General features: G+C 43.3%; 1 protein-coding gene across 1 annotated transcript in view; it reads right to left on the bottom strand.

The window, feature by feature from the left end:
* ANO3 (anoctamin 3) overlaps positions 1-18,132 on the bottom strand; it is a 620,027-nt gene that overhangs the window by 312,119 nt on the left and 289,776 nt on the right. Inside the window, exon 5 of the mRNA XM_073604550.1 lies at positions 16,493-16,651. Within this exon, the coding sequence (XP_073460651.1) occupies positions 16,493-16,651 (159 nt within the window). The remainder of the gene's footprint in view (positions 1-16,492; positions 16,652-18,132) is intronic.

The following is an 18,132-nucleotide window of genomic DNA, read 5'->3' on the forward strand; positions in this document are numbered from 1 at the left end:
TGAAATATCAGGGGTCTAAACAGACATTGGAGTCTGGACGGGGAATAAATGGTAAGTGCTCTGTACTGAGCGGCTTCCTGTGCATTCACAAACTGAAGCATAGTGAACACGGTTTATAATGCTTCAGTTATGAATGGACACAGTGAAAAATCAGTACTGATCACTCACTGTGTTCATTTATAAAATGAAGAGGCCGGTAAATGACATCCCGAAACATCCCCCTGTGTGCATGCAGCAGCAGCTGGTGGGAGAAGAGAGAATGGAAGCTGGCAGTTCTGTTGGGTTGGCGAGGGCAGCAGGTGGAAACTGCACCACACGGGGGTGATTAGATTGTGCCCCAGCACACCCCCTGCGCACACCTATGCATACTGTATAAAGGCAGAGGTAGACATTGACTGTGGCTTCTGAAAGATACAGAAACTGTCACTCCTTCCAAAGGCTTCCCTAAGCAGACCATAGCTTGGTACACAATGGGATCCAAGGTGGAAATTTAAAAAGAAGAATTTCAGATACTTTGTGCATACAGCACTTGTGTATTCAAGCCTTTAATATGCCACAGGGTGATGCCCTTAAACGAGAAATATCCTACGGAGATATTTAACTTCCTTAATAAAATTTTAAGTATACATAAGTCATCTAATGTTCCACTTAAGTTCATCAACTGTCTTGTTGCGGTTTTCTGTAAAGTGCATTGGAGGGATGCTGATCCCTGTCACAGATATCCATTATCTGCTATGAGAACACCTATTACTAAATAACTACTCAAACTAATGGAGCCATCATCTAATCAGGTGACAAGGGGACTGTGACAGCAGAAAATCTTGTCATAGCTTTAACCACCCTAATGGAGCATTTGTGTGCAGCCATTGATTATACAAGATTAAACTTCTGCAGTCGAAATCTGAATATGGTACAACATCGTGCTAGCTTGTACTTAAATGCTGAGAACAGAATAGACAAGTTGGAGACAAGCTCAGTGATGGCGGCCATTGATGGGTGGCAATCTGAAGAATAATAAAAAGGCTGCTTCTCTTATTCTATAAGTAAAAAATATACAGATAGCTTGAGGTGGCCAAATGTGATCAGTTTAGATACAAACTATCGTAAACAAGTGATCTATTATCGGTTAAGATACCAATCGATGCAACACATGCAGTATTGTTCCATATTTTGCGATCGAATGACAGATCAAAATATTGTTTGAAAAATAGGATTATTGGATTTTCATGTAAACAATCTATTCAAAATTAGGGATGAGCTGAAAACCCCCTGGTTCGGTTCGCACCAGAACATCTCAAACAAGGAGAAAGTTCTAGCGAACATGCAAACTTTATTGAAGTCTATGGGACACGAACATGGAAAATCAAAAGTCCTCATTTTAAAGGCTTAAATGCAAATTATTGCCATAAAAAGTGTATGGGGAACCAGGTACTGCCCCAGGAGACATGTATCAATGCAATATATATATATTTTTTTAAATGTTGTTTTTAAAGGCGCAGTTTTTAAAACAATAATTTTTAAAGGAGCAGTGATTTTAATGATGCTTAAAGTGAAACAATAAAAATGAAAAATTCTTCTAAATATAGTGCCTGGGGGTCCCCTTAGTCTGCCTGTAAAGTAGCGCATCCGTGCAATGGATAGAACATGCTGCAGCAATAATTATATTTCTAAAGGAAAAATGTAATTTAAACTTGCTCGCAGCTGTAATGTATAGCCGGCTCCTGGCAATAGAGATTTAAAAAAATTTTTAAAAACGGCGTAGGGTATCCCCCCAGGTTTTTAGGGGAACCCCACACCAAAACGTAAAAAAAAAAAATAGCAAAGGGTCTCCCCCAAAATCCATACCAGACCCTTATCTGAGCATGCAGCCTGTCAGGTCAGGAAAAGGAGGGGACAAGCAAGCACCCCCCTTCTGAACCATACCAGGCCACATGCCCTCAACATGGGGGGTGGGTGCTTTGGGGCAGGGGGTGGCTCTGCGCCCCCCCACCCCAAAGGACCTTGCTCCCCCATGTTGATGGGGACAAGGGCCTCTTCCCGAAAACCCTGGGCTGTGGTTGTCGGGATCTGCAAGGGGGGGCTTATCAGAATCTGGAAGCCTCCTTTAACAAGGGGGCCCCCTGTTCCCGACATCCCCCTATGTGAATGGGTATTGGGTGCATCGTACCCCTACCCATTCACCAAAAAAGTGTTAAAAAGTAAGAAACACGGGAAACAGTTTTTGACAAATCCTTTGTTAAAAAATAGAAAAATAAATAGTGTCCCTTAATGTAATCCAGCATCAATCATGTCACCCATCGGACCCAAAAAGAAAAACAAAAAAAAACGCTCTACGTCCTGGGAGGCCACCTCTTTGCTTTTTACAGTTCTTATATAGGCAAGGGGCGAGGCCCCCGGTTACGTCACCCGGTGGCGTCGCACCCTTATGACGTCACATGACAACACATAACATCAGAAGGGGGCAGATGTAGTCAGGTGGCCCCATCCCTTGCCTATATAAGAGCTGTCAAAGCAGAGAGGAGGCAGAAGGCCCATGAGGTGACAGCAGGGTTTTTTTCTTCTATTTTTTGTGAGCGACGTGATTGACGATGGATTACATCGAGGGACATTTTTTTTCTTTTTTAGCAAAGAACTTGTCAAAAACAGTTTGCTGTGGTTATTATTTTTTGACACTTTTTTGGTAAATGGGTAGGGGTACGATGTACGTGATACCCATTCACATGGGGGGGGTAAACATGGCATTTCCCTGTTCTACCTAGCAACATGACAGGGATCTATTGCTCGCTGTCTGTCATGTTGAAATGAGCCCATCCCCCCTACAGTTAGAACACATCCAGGGAACACACTTAACCCTTGATCGCCCCCTAGTGTTTAACCCCTTCCTTGCCAGTGTCATTTATACAGTATTCAGTGGCTTTTTGTAGCTCTGATTGCTGTATAAATGTCAGTGGTCCCAAAATAGTATCATAAGTGCCAGATCTGTCAACCATAATGTCGCAGTCCCGATAAAAATCGCAGATCGCCGCCATTACTAGTAAAAAAAAAAAAAATTATAATAAAAATGCATAAATCTATCCCCCATTTTGTAGACGCTTTAACTTTTGTACAAACCAATCAATATACACTTATTGCGGGATTTTTTTAAAGAAAAATATGTAGAAGAATACATATCGGCCTACTGTGGAAGAAATTCGTTTTTTAATTTATTTTTTGGGGATATTTATAATAGCGAAAAGTAAAAAATATTGCTTTTTTTTTCAAAATTGTCTGTCTTTTTTTGTTTATAGCGCAAAAAGTAAAAATTGCAGAGGTGATCAAATACTACCAAAAGAAAGGTCTATTTGTGGGAAAAAAGGGACGTCAATTTTGTTTGGGTACAGCGTCGCGCGGCCATGCATAAAAGCGATACAGTGCCAAATCTCAAAAAATGCTCTGGTCAGGAAGTGGTTAATTACCACTGAGTTTTTTATTTTTTGTGATATAGGTAAAGAAAGAGCGAAATTTAAAAGAAAAAAAAAAATTTAGTTTCTATTATAAAATTTTGCAAAAAATGTATTTTTGTTCATAAATTTGGGCCAAAATTTATACTGCTACATATCTTTGGTAACAATAACCCAAATTAGTGAATATTATTTAGTCTGTGAAATTTATAGAGTCTACAAGCTGTGGTGCAAATCATAAAAAATTGATCCTACCTGATGTACTGACAGCCTATCTCATTTCTCGAGGCCATGAAAATTCAGGACAGTACAAATACCCCCCAAATGACCTCTTTTTGGAAAGTAGACAGTCCAAGGTATTTAGCAAGAGGCATGGTGAGTTTTTTGAAGTTGTAATTTTTTTCCCCACAATTCTTGGGAAAATTAAGAAATTATTATTTTTTTTTTTTTACACAAAATTGTCATAATAACAAGTTATTTCTCACACACGGCATATGCATACTCCCAATTACACTCCAAAACGGAGGCTTAACTAGAAACTTCAGGGCCCCGGTGCAAGAAATCATGAAGGCCCCCCCCCCCCGAAAAGCATGATTTTGATACTATTTTTTTTTTTCCCACTCTACAACAAAGTAAAACATTTCTGTTTCTGATTTCAACTTTAAGGGGGGTTGTAACGGTGGTACTTGAGAGGGGGGGTTGGGTGGTACTTGAGGGGGGGTTGTAGCGGTGGTACTTGAGGGGGGTGTCGGCGGTGGTACTGGAGGGGGGGTGGTAGTGGTGGTACTGGAGGGGAGGTGGAGGTGGTAGTACCGGAGTGGAGGTGGTAATGGTGGTACTGGAGGGGAGGTGGTGGCGGTGGTAGTGGTGGTACTGGAGGGGGGGTGGTAGTGGTGGGATAGCATGTACTCCATGCAGAGGGGAGAGATCCTCCACCGCCTTCACTCAATTGGTCTGCTGACCTTTATTTTTCAGTGTCCGCCCCACCTCCCTACAGTCTCCCTGTCTCTGGATAGGCGGGGGCGGGGCGGGGCGGTCCACACACAGTCTGCCTCAGCGCTGCGTTCCCTCTGCCTCCTCTGTCTCCCCTCAGCGGGCGAAAGCCCCCCTCCCCGCGGCATGGACCGACACATGATGACAAATGGACATTTGTCAGGATTTTTTGAGGCATGGGCTGCAGATAGGTACTTGGGTAGTCTAATGGGCTGGAACGGGCCCTGCTGTTAAAAATGAGAACAAAAAATTTAATTACAAGAAAAAAAAAAAATCGGGCCCCTTCTGCATGTTGTGGCTCAATAACACGGCCAGCACCGGAAAAAAAGGAGAAGCGTGCCCCACTTGCAGAGGATGCACCATGTCCACGACCACCAATTTTCACTGTAGACACAAAGGCTGCTTGCCCTTTTTTAGTGGCCTGTGAGCATCTGCCTCTCCTTGTTGGCATTTCGGACATGATGGGGGTTTTTTGGGGGGATTTTTATAACTTTTTTTTTATAGAGTGTGGGATGGAAATATGATGCTTGAGTGAAATACTTTTCTGCTTGGTGTACCATAAACTGTTTTATTATAGTTTTTTTTAAACAGCAATTGTGGGGAATTTTTTTTTACTGCTGCTGCAGAAAAATAACTAAAATAAAATATAAATGTAAGAAAAATTAAGAAAGACCAAAAAAAAAAAAAAAAAAAAAGGGAACAACTTCTGACGCAGAAAGAAGAATCCTTGCGACGCAGAAGGCGGGACAGCAATTATGCCCCAAATATTCTTAGTGCTGCTGCACCACCAAAAAAATAAAAAAAATAAAAAATAAAGTATACCACTGCTGTGCTGACGTAGAAGGAATAGCACCTGTGACACAGAAGGGGGAGTACAAATAATGCAGCAACAGAATCTGATACTGCAAAAAAAAAATATTAATGAAAAAAAATTGGTGGTGGTGACACAGAAGTGTTGTACACAACAACACTTCAGTAGCACTACAACTACACTATGTTATTCACACTACACTGACTGCACTAAACTGACTGAATGCACAATACACTAACTAACCTGCATAATCCTCACTAATACACACATACGGCTGAGCCATGATTGGCCAAAGGCACCCTGCTTTCGACTTTTTCGGTCAAAAATCTGATGGACTTTAGATTCGGAACATGTTTTAAATCTTCGTCGGAACTCCGCCGGACCCAGTTCCTAGCGAAAAGTCCGCTCGTCTGTATGCTAGTCCGACGGACGAAAACCGACGCTAGGGCAGCTATTGGCTACTGGCTATCAACTTCCATATTTTAGTCCGGTCGTACGTCATCACGTACGAATCCGTCGGACTTTGGTGTGATCGTGTGTAGGCAAGTCCGTTTGTTCGGAAAGTCCGTCTGATAGACCGTCGGACCAGTCCAGTCGAAAAGTCCGCTCGTGTGTACGCGGCATTAGGGTAGGTTTCCAGATGGAGACAACAGTGGATATATATTGGTAAGGCTGCTTGCGGTCTTCATTAGGAGAACATGTGATAGGGTGATAACAATTGGGAGTCAAAGATAAAAGGTGCTTTCAAAAGGATCGTGCATGCAGTGGCATATCTAGGGTATGGCAGCCATGGCAAGTGCCATGAGTGCCATGGGGGGAGGGGGGGCGTCAAAAAAGCAGCCCCCGCATAATAAAAAAGTCCCACCCGTCCTCTTGTGGCCGCCTCCCGCACTAATCTAGTCCCAGCCTGCTGGAGCGTGGTGCCGGCACAGCACTTCACTAGCAAGTGAGGAGGGAAGCAACATGCGTCCCCCTGACGGCTGATGAGATGACTCTGGCCAGAGTGACCACCCAGGTCGTCTACGTAGCCATAGGGTAACTGGCGGAGGTGGAGCCTAATGCTCCGCCTGCCCTCCTCTGCGCAGCTGCTTCATCTTCTCCCTGGAGCGGGGTCTCCCGGGTCTGTGTGACGTCACGTGACCGTGACGTGGTCGGTGACGTGACGGTGAGGACTCTGGAGGAGAACCTGGAGGCTACAGAAGAGAACACTAGAGAGAACGCACGTCACTAGAGAGAAGAGAAAAAATTGGAACCCCCAGGCAGCAGCACCTGGAAGGATTAGCACTGCAGCCTAGAAGCAGGTACTAGTACAGTACTTAAATCACCAGTCAGTCACTACGATCTTGAGCATCAAATATAGTGCTCAAACAATATAGATTAAATAAATATGCTTAGCCATAGATATCATAAATAAAGTGTAATAAAGTGATTTGTGCAAGTAGTACCTGCTTTTGCACAAATCACTTTGTTACACTTTATTTATGGTATCTATGGCTAAGCATATTTATTTAATCCATATTGAGCACTGTGACAGACCTAACCGGGAGAGAGACTTTTGGAGGGGACTGAATGCTAGCCTCTTGCCGATCGATCGTGGGCCCTGGCATTTGGGGGAACGGTGCTATTTGTGAGCTGTATGTCTTGGGACCCTTGAGGTGGTATTACTACGGATTTGGGTTCTGGTCCCCCAGGACACACAGACTCTGGGGACCCTGGATTTGCCATATTGGAATAGTGACTGATTCATACCGTTGGGACTCCTACTGTTAAATGCTAATGTCATCAATTCCAGCTACCTGTCTGTTGTCTGCTAAAATGTTCTGTAAATAAGTCTCTAGTATGGGATCTAAGAGTCATTAGATCCCCATTGTTGTTTGTGTTAATTAACTCTGCTATTGTGATAATGTTGATTGGGGGTTCTAAGCTACAAGTCTGGCCTAAAGGTCATGTCTGAGTCATCTAGGCTGTCTAAAGGGATTAGTTAATTAGCCCATGTTAATTAGGTTAATTAGGTTACAGGTGTATTGTTAGAGTAATATGAGCCGGAGGTATGCACCTCCACTGTTAGTGTATAAAAGAGACTGTATTTTGCAATAAAGGAGATTCCTGGTTGAACTTACATACAGCCTGCCTGGTGTTTGTTCTGAGCTATCACAACTGGGTTAGAACGGCACATAGCTGTAGTTCGAATCCCGGGGCATTGGATGACCGAGCAATCAGATGTTGCGGTCTGCAATCTGATTCTATAGCTGCAGAGGAGTGTCAGGAGAGTGGAACCGAGCGAGAAAGGGGCTCGTTACATTGGTTGGCAGCCGTGGGATTTGCTCTCCAGTTACTGGGACACTCCAAACCAGCCTGCAGGAGAGCCACGCTGAAAGACTTACTTGAGAGCTGTGGAGGGAATGGTGGGATTGTGCTTCCTTGCCGTGAACACATCCAAACCATCACCTGGATCCAAGGTCCAGATAGCAGGAGAAGAGAGATACCAGCCACCATGGATGAGGAATTCAGAAGGAGGTTGCGAGAGAAGCAGATACAGCACAGAGGACTAGTATCATAGCAGGTCCTGCTAGGATGGTTTGATTCTATCTGCTGCAAACTCTGGAAGGAAGCGCTAGCCCGTGAGCAGCGAAACCAGGGAAAAGTTCTCCCCTCCATCCATGTAAGGTACTGGTCGCAGTATGAAGTGCAAATGCTGTTATTGGGGGAACAGCCGAACCAGGAGTGGACAGCTGAGTTAAGCAGGCTGATCCAGGCAGAAATGCGGTTGGACGAGAGCTACAGAGCCCTCCAGTGGTATGTAGCCCAAGTGTGCCCGTGGACAGCGGATGACAGCCCCACGGAAGGCTTTGACTACGATAGCCTGGGATTGTTATACTGGAGGCTGTCCAGGGACCCTGACTTTGGGAGTGATCGGGAGTGGCGTTTGGAGGAAATAATGGAGCACAGAGAGCGAAGACTGAATGTCTCAGAAGTGCACTGGGCAAAGGAAGATTTGGAGTTTCTGGCTGTTCAGGAATGGGAGCTGGAGATCGCCTACAGACAGCTGTTAGACTCTGCTCAGCAGCAGGGTGGTGCTCCCTTTGCCTGGGACTATCAGGAAATACCAGTTGACAACTCTGAAATCCTGGCTGAAGAGTTGACAATGTGGCAGAGTAACAGTGTGCTTTGCCAACCTGCCCCCACAGCTATGGAGGCGGAGGTCTTATGGCAGATGCAGCAATTGCTGACTGACCTTGATGAACCTATTTCTGCATGGGATGATCTTGGATGGAGGAATGTGCCTGTCCAGCAGAATGCCAGAGAATCGGCAGTGGAAAATCTGAAGATTGCCGTCCCCAAACCTGAAGTGCTGACAACAGGACAGAGCTCTGCTAACCTCTGCCCAGCACTGATAGAATCTTCTGGGTTCCACGGAGAGGAGATGGTGAACCTTTATCCCCAGACACCAGTTGCAGAGACAGGGGATTTGATAGACTTTTCTGCTGAGGAAGAACAACCTGGTGAGCCTCCAGCGGAAGAAGAGCTGTTATTAGGGCCAAACTTCATTGTGCTCTGCCCAGCACCAACAGAAGTATCTGTGAAGTTACAAGGAACTTCCCCAGTTGAAGCGCTGGCAACCGGACAGAGGGTCCAAGATCTCTGCCCTACACCTGCGGCAGTTCCGGAGGCTCAGGGTGAGAAGGAGGTGGTCACTTCCCAGCAGCAGATCAGGATACAGGGGGAGAAGGGAGAGGAGGTGTTCGTCGTCCCTCCCCAACAGTTAGCCGGAGCAGAAGGTGTGGGGTTTCCAGCAGAAGGGCTGGCAACAGGGCCGAGTACTGCTGGACTCTGCCCTCAACTAACAGAGGATGGATTTGCTGTGAAGGTGGATGGGACTTCAGTCTCCACCTATATACCCCAGGGATGCTGGGCATTCGGCCCAGATCCCCAACAGTATGACGGAGTGAGCCCAGACACCCTGTCTTCTCTCCAGCGGCAGAAAGGACTCCAGGGAGAAGGGCCAGTCCAGGCCTCTCCCCAGCGGCAGATATGTTCTCTAAGAGAGGCAGAGGTTGTCTGGGTGAGTAATGCTTTGTTTGGAACAATTTGTTTGGGGTACTGTGTGGGTACAGGCATTAGAGGACTGGAACTACTGACTAACTTCGGAGTCAACCCGTCTGGGGTCTCCTCCTGTGTTAGTCTCCTGCCGAAAGGGGAGAAATGTGACAGACCTAGCCGGGAGAGAGACTTTTGGAGGGGACTGAATGCTAGCCTCTTGCCGATCGATCGTGGGCCCTGGAATTTGGGGGAACGGTGCTCTTTGTGAGCTGTATGCCTGGGGACCCTTGAGGTGGTATTACTGTGGATTTGGGTCCTGGTCCTCTAGGACACACAGACTCTGGGGACCCTGGATTTGCCATATTGGAATAGTGACTGATTCATACCGTTGGGACTCCTACTGTTAAATGCTAATGTCATCAATTCCAGCTACCTGTCTGTTGTCTGCTAAAATGTGTATTGTAAATAAGTCTCTAGTATGGGATCTAAGAGTCATTAGATCCCCATTGTTGTTTGTGTTAATTAACTCTGCTATTGTGATAATGTTTATTGGGGGTTCTAAGCTACAAGACGGCCAGTCTGGCCTAAAGGTCATGTCTGAGTCATCTAGGCTGTCTAAAGGGATTAGTTAATTAGCCCATGTTAATTAGGTTAATTAGGTTACAGGTGTATTGTTAGAGTAATATGAGCTGGAGGTATGCACCTCCACTGTTAGTGTATAAAAGAGCCTGTATTTTTTAATAAAAGAGATTCCTGGTTGAACTTACATACAGCCTGCCTGGTGTTTGTTCTGAGCTATCACAACTGGGTTAGAACGGCACATAGCTGTAGTTCTAATCCCGGAGCATTGGATGACCGAACAATCAGATGTTGCGATCTGCAATCTGATGCTATAACTGCAGAGGAGTGTCGGGAGAGTGGAACCAAACGAGCAAGGGGCTCGTTACAAGCACTATATTTGATTGGCTGCTTGCGGCTGCTTGGGCCTGGCACACACGCACAATCGCACATGATGATGGCTTCTGCGTGTGTGCCAAGCAGACAGGGCTGGCGCTACCACTAGGCAAACTAGGCAGCCGCCTAGGACACCCGACCACTGGTGATCCTACTCCCTCTCCACGTCTGTACAGTGTCAGAGGCGCTGGCGCAGCATTTTTGGGTGCTGGTGAGGCCACATTTATGGGTGCTGATGTTACTGCATTTTTGGGTGCTGGTAAGGACGCATTTATGGGTGCTGATGTTACTGCATTTATGGGTGCTGATGTTGCTACATTTATAGGTGCTGGTGAGGCCGCATTTATGGGTGCTGATGTTACTGCATTTATGGGTGCTGATGTTACTGCATTTTTGGGTGCTGATGTTACTGCATTTATGGGTGCTGGTGAGACTGCATTTATGGGTGCTGATGTAACTGCATTTTTGGGTGCTGGTAAGGCCGCATTTTTGGGTGCTGATGTTACTGCATTTATGGGTGCTGATGTTGCTACATTTATGGGTGCTGGTGAGGCCGCATTTATGGGTGCTGATGTTACTGCATTTATGGGTGCTGATGTTACTGCATTTTTGGGTGCTTATGTTACTGCATTTATGGGTGCTGATGTTGCTGCATTTATGGGTGCTGATGTTACTGCATTTATGGGTACTGATGTTACTGCATTTTTGGGTGCTGATGTTACTGCATTTATGGGTGCTGGTGAGGCTGCATTTATGGGTGCTGATGTTACTGCATTTTTGGGTGCTGATGTTACTGCATTTATGGGTGCTGGTGAGGCTGCATTTATGGGTGCTGATAAGGCCGCATTTATGGGTGCTGATGTTACTGCGTTTATGGGTACTGATGTTACTGCATTTTTGGGTGCTGGTGAGGCCGCATTTATGGGTGCTGATGTTACTGCATTTTTGGGTGCTGGTAAGGCCGCATTCATGGCTGCTGATGTTACTGCATTTATGGGTGCTGATGTTACTGTATTTATGGGTGCTGATGTTACTACATTTATGGGTACTGGTGAGGCTGCATTTATGGGTGCTGATGTTACTGCATTTTTGGTGCTGGTAAGGCCACATTTATGGGTGCTGATGTTACTACATTTATGGTTACTGGTAAGGCCACATTTATGGCTGCTGATGTTAAGGCCGCAAATGTTTTGACAGGGGCGCAGTTTCAGTGCTTGCCATAGGCGCCATTTTCACTAGATACGCCTCTGCTTGCATGGCAGGATTACTAGGTAATATTTTAATAAATGCTGTCGATATAAAGATATTGAAAATTAATTCTCAAATTTCATTAACATTTTAAAGAAGAATTATCACCAGAAGTTGACAATCCTTCTTCAATCCACCATGGGATCAAGTGCATTTGGTCCAGTTTAGATCCGTGCAGTGGTTTTCAAATAAAAAGACAGCATTACCCCAGGTTGAAGCCCAATTTATAGGCATTTGTAGTCTGGCTCCAGCCAGACTAGAGTAGCTTGTGCTGTGCATGACAGTGTGCTGTAGATAAGTGCTGTCCTAACAAAAACACAAGCCCACAACAACACATGCCAGCTACTACTCTAGACTCTCCCCTCATGAATAGCTGGCGGGTGAGTCTTGGCTTAGTCTTTCTTTTGATGTACAAAGCAGATGGGTAGCACAGAAGAGGCAAAGGGTCATAAGCTGTTTAAGAGGTGTGAATGGGTTAACTGTCATGCCCCCTCCCCTTGCATTCCTAGTGATGTTGCTTGTGCTGGGCAAGCACCTGAAGTTGGAGACAAGCGACATCATTTAAAGATCATTTAATATTCATCTTTTTGATATTTGAGTGGCTGGACAGCCTTGGGGTGAGGGATGGAGGGTGCCTGTCTGACCAAGCAGCTAGCCTTGGACAGATACTGCATGCACTTTGCCCCCTGGAGGACATTAGACATTAAAATAAAAGTGAGACTTCTTCTTTAAGGCTTATATAAGATTTCCGTGACTAGGTTTACACACACTTAAACTGCAGCTATGAGAATGCTGACAGATGGTGTGAGCAGACTGATGACCACTGCTCCTTCACTGTCAAATCAGCAGGTTGGGGTTTGAACTTGTGTTGATATGGCTATTTTAGTGATTTTTATAGCATAGATATAGGAGTAATGCATTTTTGGTTGCATGTGTTGTTATGGGAGGCTAGGTTTCCCCTATGCATATACTTATGAATTCATTGGACTGGTTCATGAGCTCAGGACAGGAAGTGATTCTACAGGGAGTAGGGGATGGCAGTAAAGGAGTTGAACAAGCCATGTGCTGAGGACACAAAGTAACTGGTAGAAGTTTTGCAGGACTCTGAGAAGCAAGAGGAAGTCTGGAGGATACCGGAAGAAGACTCCATCACTAGGAAGAACCAAGGTTGTCTCCGCTTTGATCCATAAGAAGACCAGAAAAGGTCCTTTCATGATAGACAGAATGATGGAAGACTGCAAGACCTGTGGAGAGCAAGGCCTTTGACGTGTTACAAGTCTGCACTTATTTCTAATTAACTTTTACTAAAGACTGAAACATTTTCTCAGTGGCAGAAACATGAAAGGGGTTTGCATTTATGTCAAATGATTAAGCAATTTTCTATGAGGTGTCTGAGAAAGTCAAGGGCAGAGTGTGTGGCTACAGTGCTGATCTGTGTATTCTCCCTGCTGTCAGAATACAATAGCACAGAGGGGAAGACTCCCCTATCCACCTCGAATGTGTCGACGGGGGAATTGGAACAGTTTTCTCTGTTCAGCTGGTAGGCTAAACAAAAAAAAACTGAACAGTGTATGGCCAGAATTAGACAGTCAGTCTGTAGAAAAGCTGTTTCTATTGGAAGATGTCACTTTACCTCTTGTTCTGGGGACAAGTCTAAATTTTGGACCTCCCCTCACTTTCTGTCTTGGTGACAATGGTCATCCCAAACAACATCAGGACAAACAGAGGGATGAATTTCCCCAATGGGGACACAGACGACAATAAAACCTTGACAGAGGGTGCAAACTTTTACCTACAGCATCCAAGACAAAAAAAATATGTTGCCTAGAGATTAGACATGTGCACTGCCAAAAAATGTGTTTGTTTGCGTTTCATTTGTCTGTTTTTTTTTTTTTGTTTTTTGTTTTTAGGGTCATTTGTTATGATCGAAATTCGTAAATTCGAAAATCTGTAAATTTATAAATTCGTAAATCCGGAAATTCGTAAATCCAGAAATTCAGAAATGTAGAAATTCGAAAATCTGAAAATAAGAAAGAAAATCCGAAAATTAGAAATAATAACTAACTAATGATAACTATTAAATTATAGGTATTGGAATTTTCTTTCAAATATGGTTGTAAGTCAACGCAACGAATACGAATTTATCCGAAGTTCCGAATTACTTGAAATAACGAATGCCGCATCCGAAAAAATGGAATGGAATGTATTAATAATAATAATGAAAAGTTATTATTATTGTTATTTATTATTATTAATTTGTTATATTCCATTCATTTAGATACCGCATTTGTTATTTCGGATAATTCGTAACTTCGGATACATTTATTTTTGTTACGTTCTCTAACAGCCAAATTTGAAAGGAAATGCCAATACCTATAATTTAATAATTAGTAATAGTTAAGTTATAGCTGAAACAGACAACTGCTGAACTACTCAAACAGCAACAACAACAGAAACAACAACAACTGAAACAACAACTGAAAAAAACAACTGAAAACAACTACAACTGAAACAACAACTAAAACAACAACAACTGAAAACTACAACAACTGAAAACAACTACTGAAACAATTACTGAAACAACAACAACAGAAACAACAACAACAACTGAAACAACAACAAATGAAACAACATCAACTGAAATAACAACAACAACTGAAACAACAACAACTGAAACAACAACTGAAACAACAACAACTGAAACTACTGAATTTTCAAATTTCCTGAATTTTCGAATATTGGAATTTATGAATTTACGAATTTTTGAACATTTGAATATCCAAATTTACAAATTTACGAAATTTTGAATATTCAAATGTACGAATATTCGGAAAAATTCGTTAAACGGGTTTTCGTTAGTTTCGGATATTTCCGAATTAACGAATTTGTCGAAATTCATTAAAAAACTAATTCCGAACGAAACAAATTGTACATTGTCTATTAGAAATATGCATTAACCGCTTCCCGACCAGCCACTGCAGTTATATTGCGGCAGGTTGGCTCCCCTGTGCGAGCCGTCGTAGCTGTACGTCGGCTCTTTAAGACGCTGTAAAAGGAGGCGCACCCAGTGTGTCCCTGGAACCGATGAGCGTGCCCGGCAGGCTCGATGACCGCCAGGCACCTGCGATCGCTCGTGACAGAGTAAGAATCGGCATCTGTGTGTGTAAACACACAAATCCCTGTTCTGTCAGGGGGAGGAGAGAGATCGTGTGTTCCTACTAAGTAGGAACAACGATCTCTCTTCTCCTCTAGTCAGCCACATTCCCCCCACAGTTAGAACACACATAGGGAACACAGTTAACTCCTTGATCGCCCCCTAGTTTTTTTTTTTTTTTTAATCTTTATTTAATTTTCCAAAATTTCATACAAAACAACCAATAAGGAAAAAAAAAAAAGAGTAAAAAGGGAAACAACCAACCCCATACAAATAGGGGGAATACATTATGATATTACTACAAAATGTTCCAAAACCTCTAACGCTTGTATCCTATATACTCCCCCCCCGGATTGATCTCTCCCCTCCCCCCCCCCTCCCCAGCCCCTGCAGCTTCCCTCTCATCTCTTTAAGTTTTGGCAATTTCTAGTGTTCTAGGTCTCGTCCTACAATGATGTTACTTCAATATAACGCTCAGATTTTCTAAACTTGATCCAAAAATCCCATTTACCCCTTTGTGTATTCTGGTCCCTTCCCAAATGCTCTCCTACCTCAGCTCGCTCCAGGAAATATATTTCATTAACTCTAGCCACCCACTCTCCTATCCTGGGCGCTTCTTGTTCCTGCCATTTCTTTGGAATGATATTTTTCGCTGAATTTAATAGTACCGGGACTATTGAAGTTTTATACCCTCTCGTTCCCCCTTCCGACCTATGGAACAAACAGTCCCAGGGGTCAAGGGGGATCGTCTTGCCTGTCATTTCCTTAATCATTTTGATCACTTCTTGCCAGTAGATTTTTATTTTTGGGCATTCCCACCACAAGTGCGCCATAGTTCCTGGGGAAGCAGATCGCCCCCTAGTTTTAACCCCTTCCCTGCCAGTGACATTTATACAGTAATCAGTGGCTATTTATAGCACTGATCACTGTATTAATGTCAATGGTCCCAAAAAAGTGTCAAACGTGTCCGATTTGTCTGAGTCCCGATAAAAATCGCAGATCGCCACCATTACTAGTAAAAAAAATAATAATAATAAAAATGCCATAAATCCATCACCTATTTTGTAGACGCTATAATTTTTGCACAAACCAATCAATATACGCCTATTGTGTTTTTTTTACGAAAAATATGTGGAAGAATATATATTGGCCTAAACTGATGAAGACATTGTTTGTTTTTTTTTTGGGGGGGGGGGATATTTATCATAGCAAAAAGTACAAAATATTGTGTTTTTTTAAAAATTGTCACTCTTTTTTTTGTTTATAGCGCAAAAAATAAAAACTGCAGAGGTGATCAAATACCCCAAAAGAAAGCTCTGTTTGTGGGGAAAAAGGACATACATTTTGTTCAGGTACAACGTTGCACGACTGCGCAATTGCCATATCGCAAAAAATGGCCTGGTCATTAAGGGGGAAAATCTTCTGGGGCTGAAGTGGTTAACAGACCAAAATGGGACAGATAAGTTGATTGTTAGGCTTCACATACACTTTAACACTTTACGACCTTTCAGCGAATAAGTCATTTAGTCATTTGAATAAAGTAGATGAGATTTTCTTGTATGTGTTGGGAGATAAAGTGCTTCTTGTTGCTAAACTCCAGGCACTCTCTGGTGATTCTAAAACATCCGCCATAGCAACTGAGAGAATCGCAGTCATCTGAAATTGATTTAATGTTAAGGACTAAAAGCAGGCACACAGCTTCCCATTAATATTTTAATTTAGGTCATGTAGAAGAAAACAAGCAGCGGTATAAAAAATAATGGTGACGAGGGGAGAGGAGATGCAGAAATTCATTACCAGTGTTTCCAGTTCGGTATATCAGGCTGGAGACGTTTTATGACATAGACTTACTTCCCGCTCCAACATTAACCCCTCGGCTCTCAGGTTCTTCTCGAAGGTGCTTCGCTTTTCAATCTGTGGATTTGATTTCTTGTATACCAGGATGTAATCAATGCGTTTGATACCGTCTTTAAAAAACTGTCCTTGGGAGGTCCCTGAATTCATTTCATTCTAAAGGATAAAAGAAACAAAAAGTTGTTATAATTCATTTTATAATAATACAGTAATTGAATTATTCATTTTATAATATATACAGTGGGGATCAGTGGTGTAGCGTGGGTTGTCAGCACCCGGGGCAAAGCAAGTAATTTGCGCCCCCTCCCCCCTAACCTGCGGACTTTTAGCACTCCCCGAGTCCCTTCCAATACAATAGTACTGACCTACCTGATTCCTATACTGACCACTACACTAACCTACTTGTTTTCAACACTGACCAAAGTGATTCCTTTACTGACCATTACACACTACACTGACCACTACACTATACTGTCCACTACACTGAGAACTACACTGACCACTACACTACACTGATCACTACACTACACTGACCACAACACTACACTGTCTACTACACTGAGAACTACACTGACCACTACACTACACTGACCACAACACTACACTGTCTACTACACTGAGAACTACACTGACCACTACACTACACTGACCACAACACTACACTGTCTACTACACTGAGAACTACACTGACCACTACACTACACTGACCACAACACTACACTGTCTACTACACTGAGAACTACACTGACCACTATACTACACTGACCACTACACTACACTGACCACAATACTACACTGTCTACTACACTGAGAACTACACTGACCACTATACTACACTGACCACTACACTGACCACCATACTGACCACTACACTACACTAACCTCCAGACTAAACTACACTATACTAACCACTTTACTATACTACACTACACTGATCACTATACTGACCACTATACTACACTATACTGACCTCCATACTATACTACACTACACTGACCACTATACTGTCCACTATACTACACTACACTGTCCACTATACTGACCACTATACTACACTATACTAACCACTATACTGACCTCCATACTAAACTACACTATACTGACCACTATACTACACTACACTGACCACTATACTGTCCACTATACTGACCACTATACTACACTGTCCACTATACTGACCACTATACTACACTACACTATCCACTATACTACACTACACTGTCCACTATACTGACCACTATACTACACTATACTGACCACTATACTGACCACTATACTACACTATACTGACCACTATACTACACTACACTGTCCACTACACTGTCCACTATACTGACCACTATACTACACTATAGTGACCTCTATACTGACCACTATACTACACTATACTGACCACTATACTACACTACACTGTCCACTACACTGACAACTATACTACACTATACTGACCACTATACTACACTACACTGTCCACTACACTATCCACTATACTACACTACACTGTCCACTATACTGACCACTATACTACACTATACTGACCACTATACTGACCACTATACTACACTATACTGACCACTATACTACACTACACTGTCCACTACACTGTCCACTATACTGACCACTATACTACACTATAG

This window comes from Aquarana catesbeiana, linkage group LG11 (genome assembly GCF_042186555.1).
Source record: "Aquarana catesbeiana isolate 2022-GZ linkage group LG11, ASM4218655v1, whole genome shotgun sequence".
Classification (NCBI taxonomy): domain Eukaryota; kingdom Metazoa; phylum Chordata; class Amphibia; order Anura; family Ranidae; genus Aquarana; species Aquarana catesbeiana.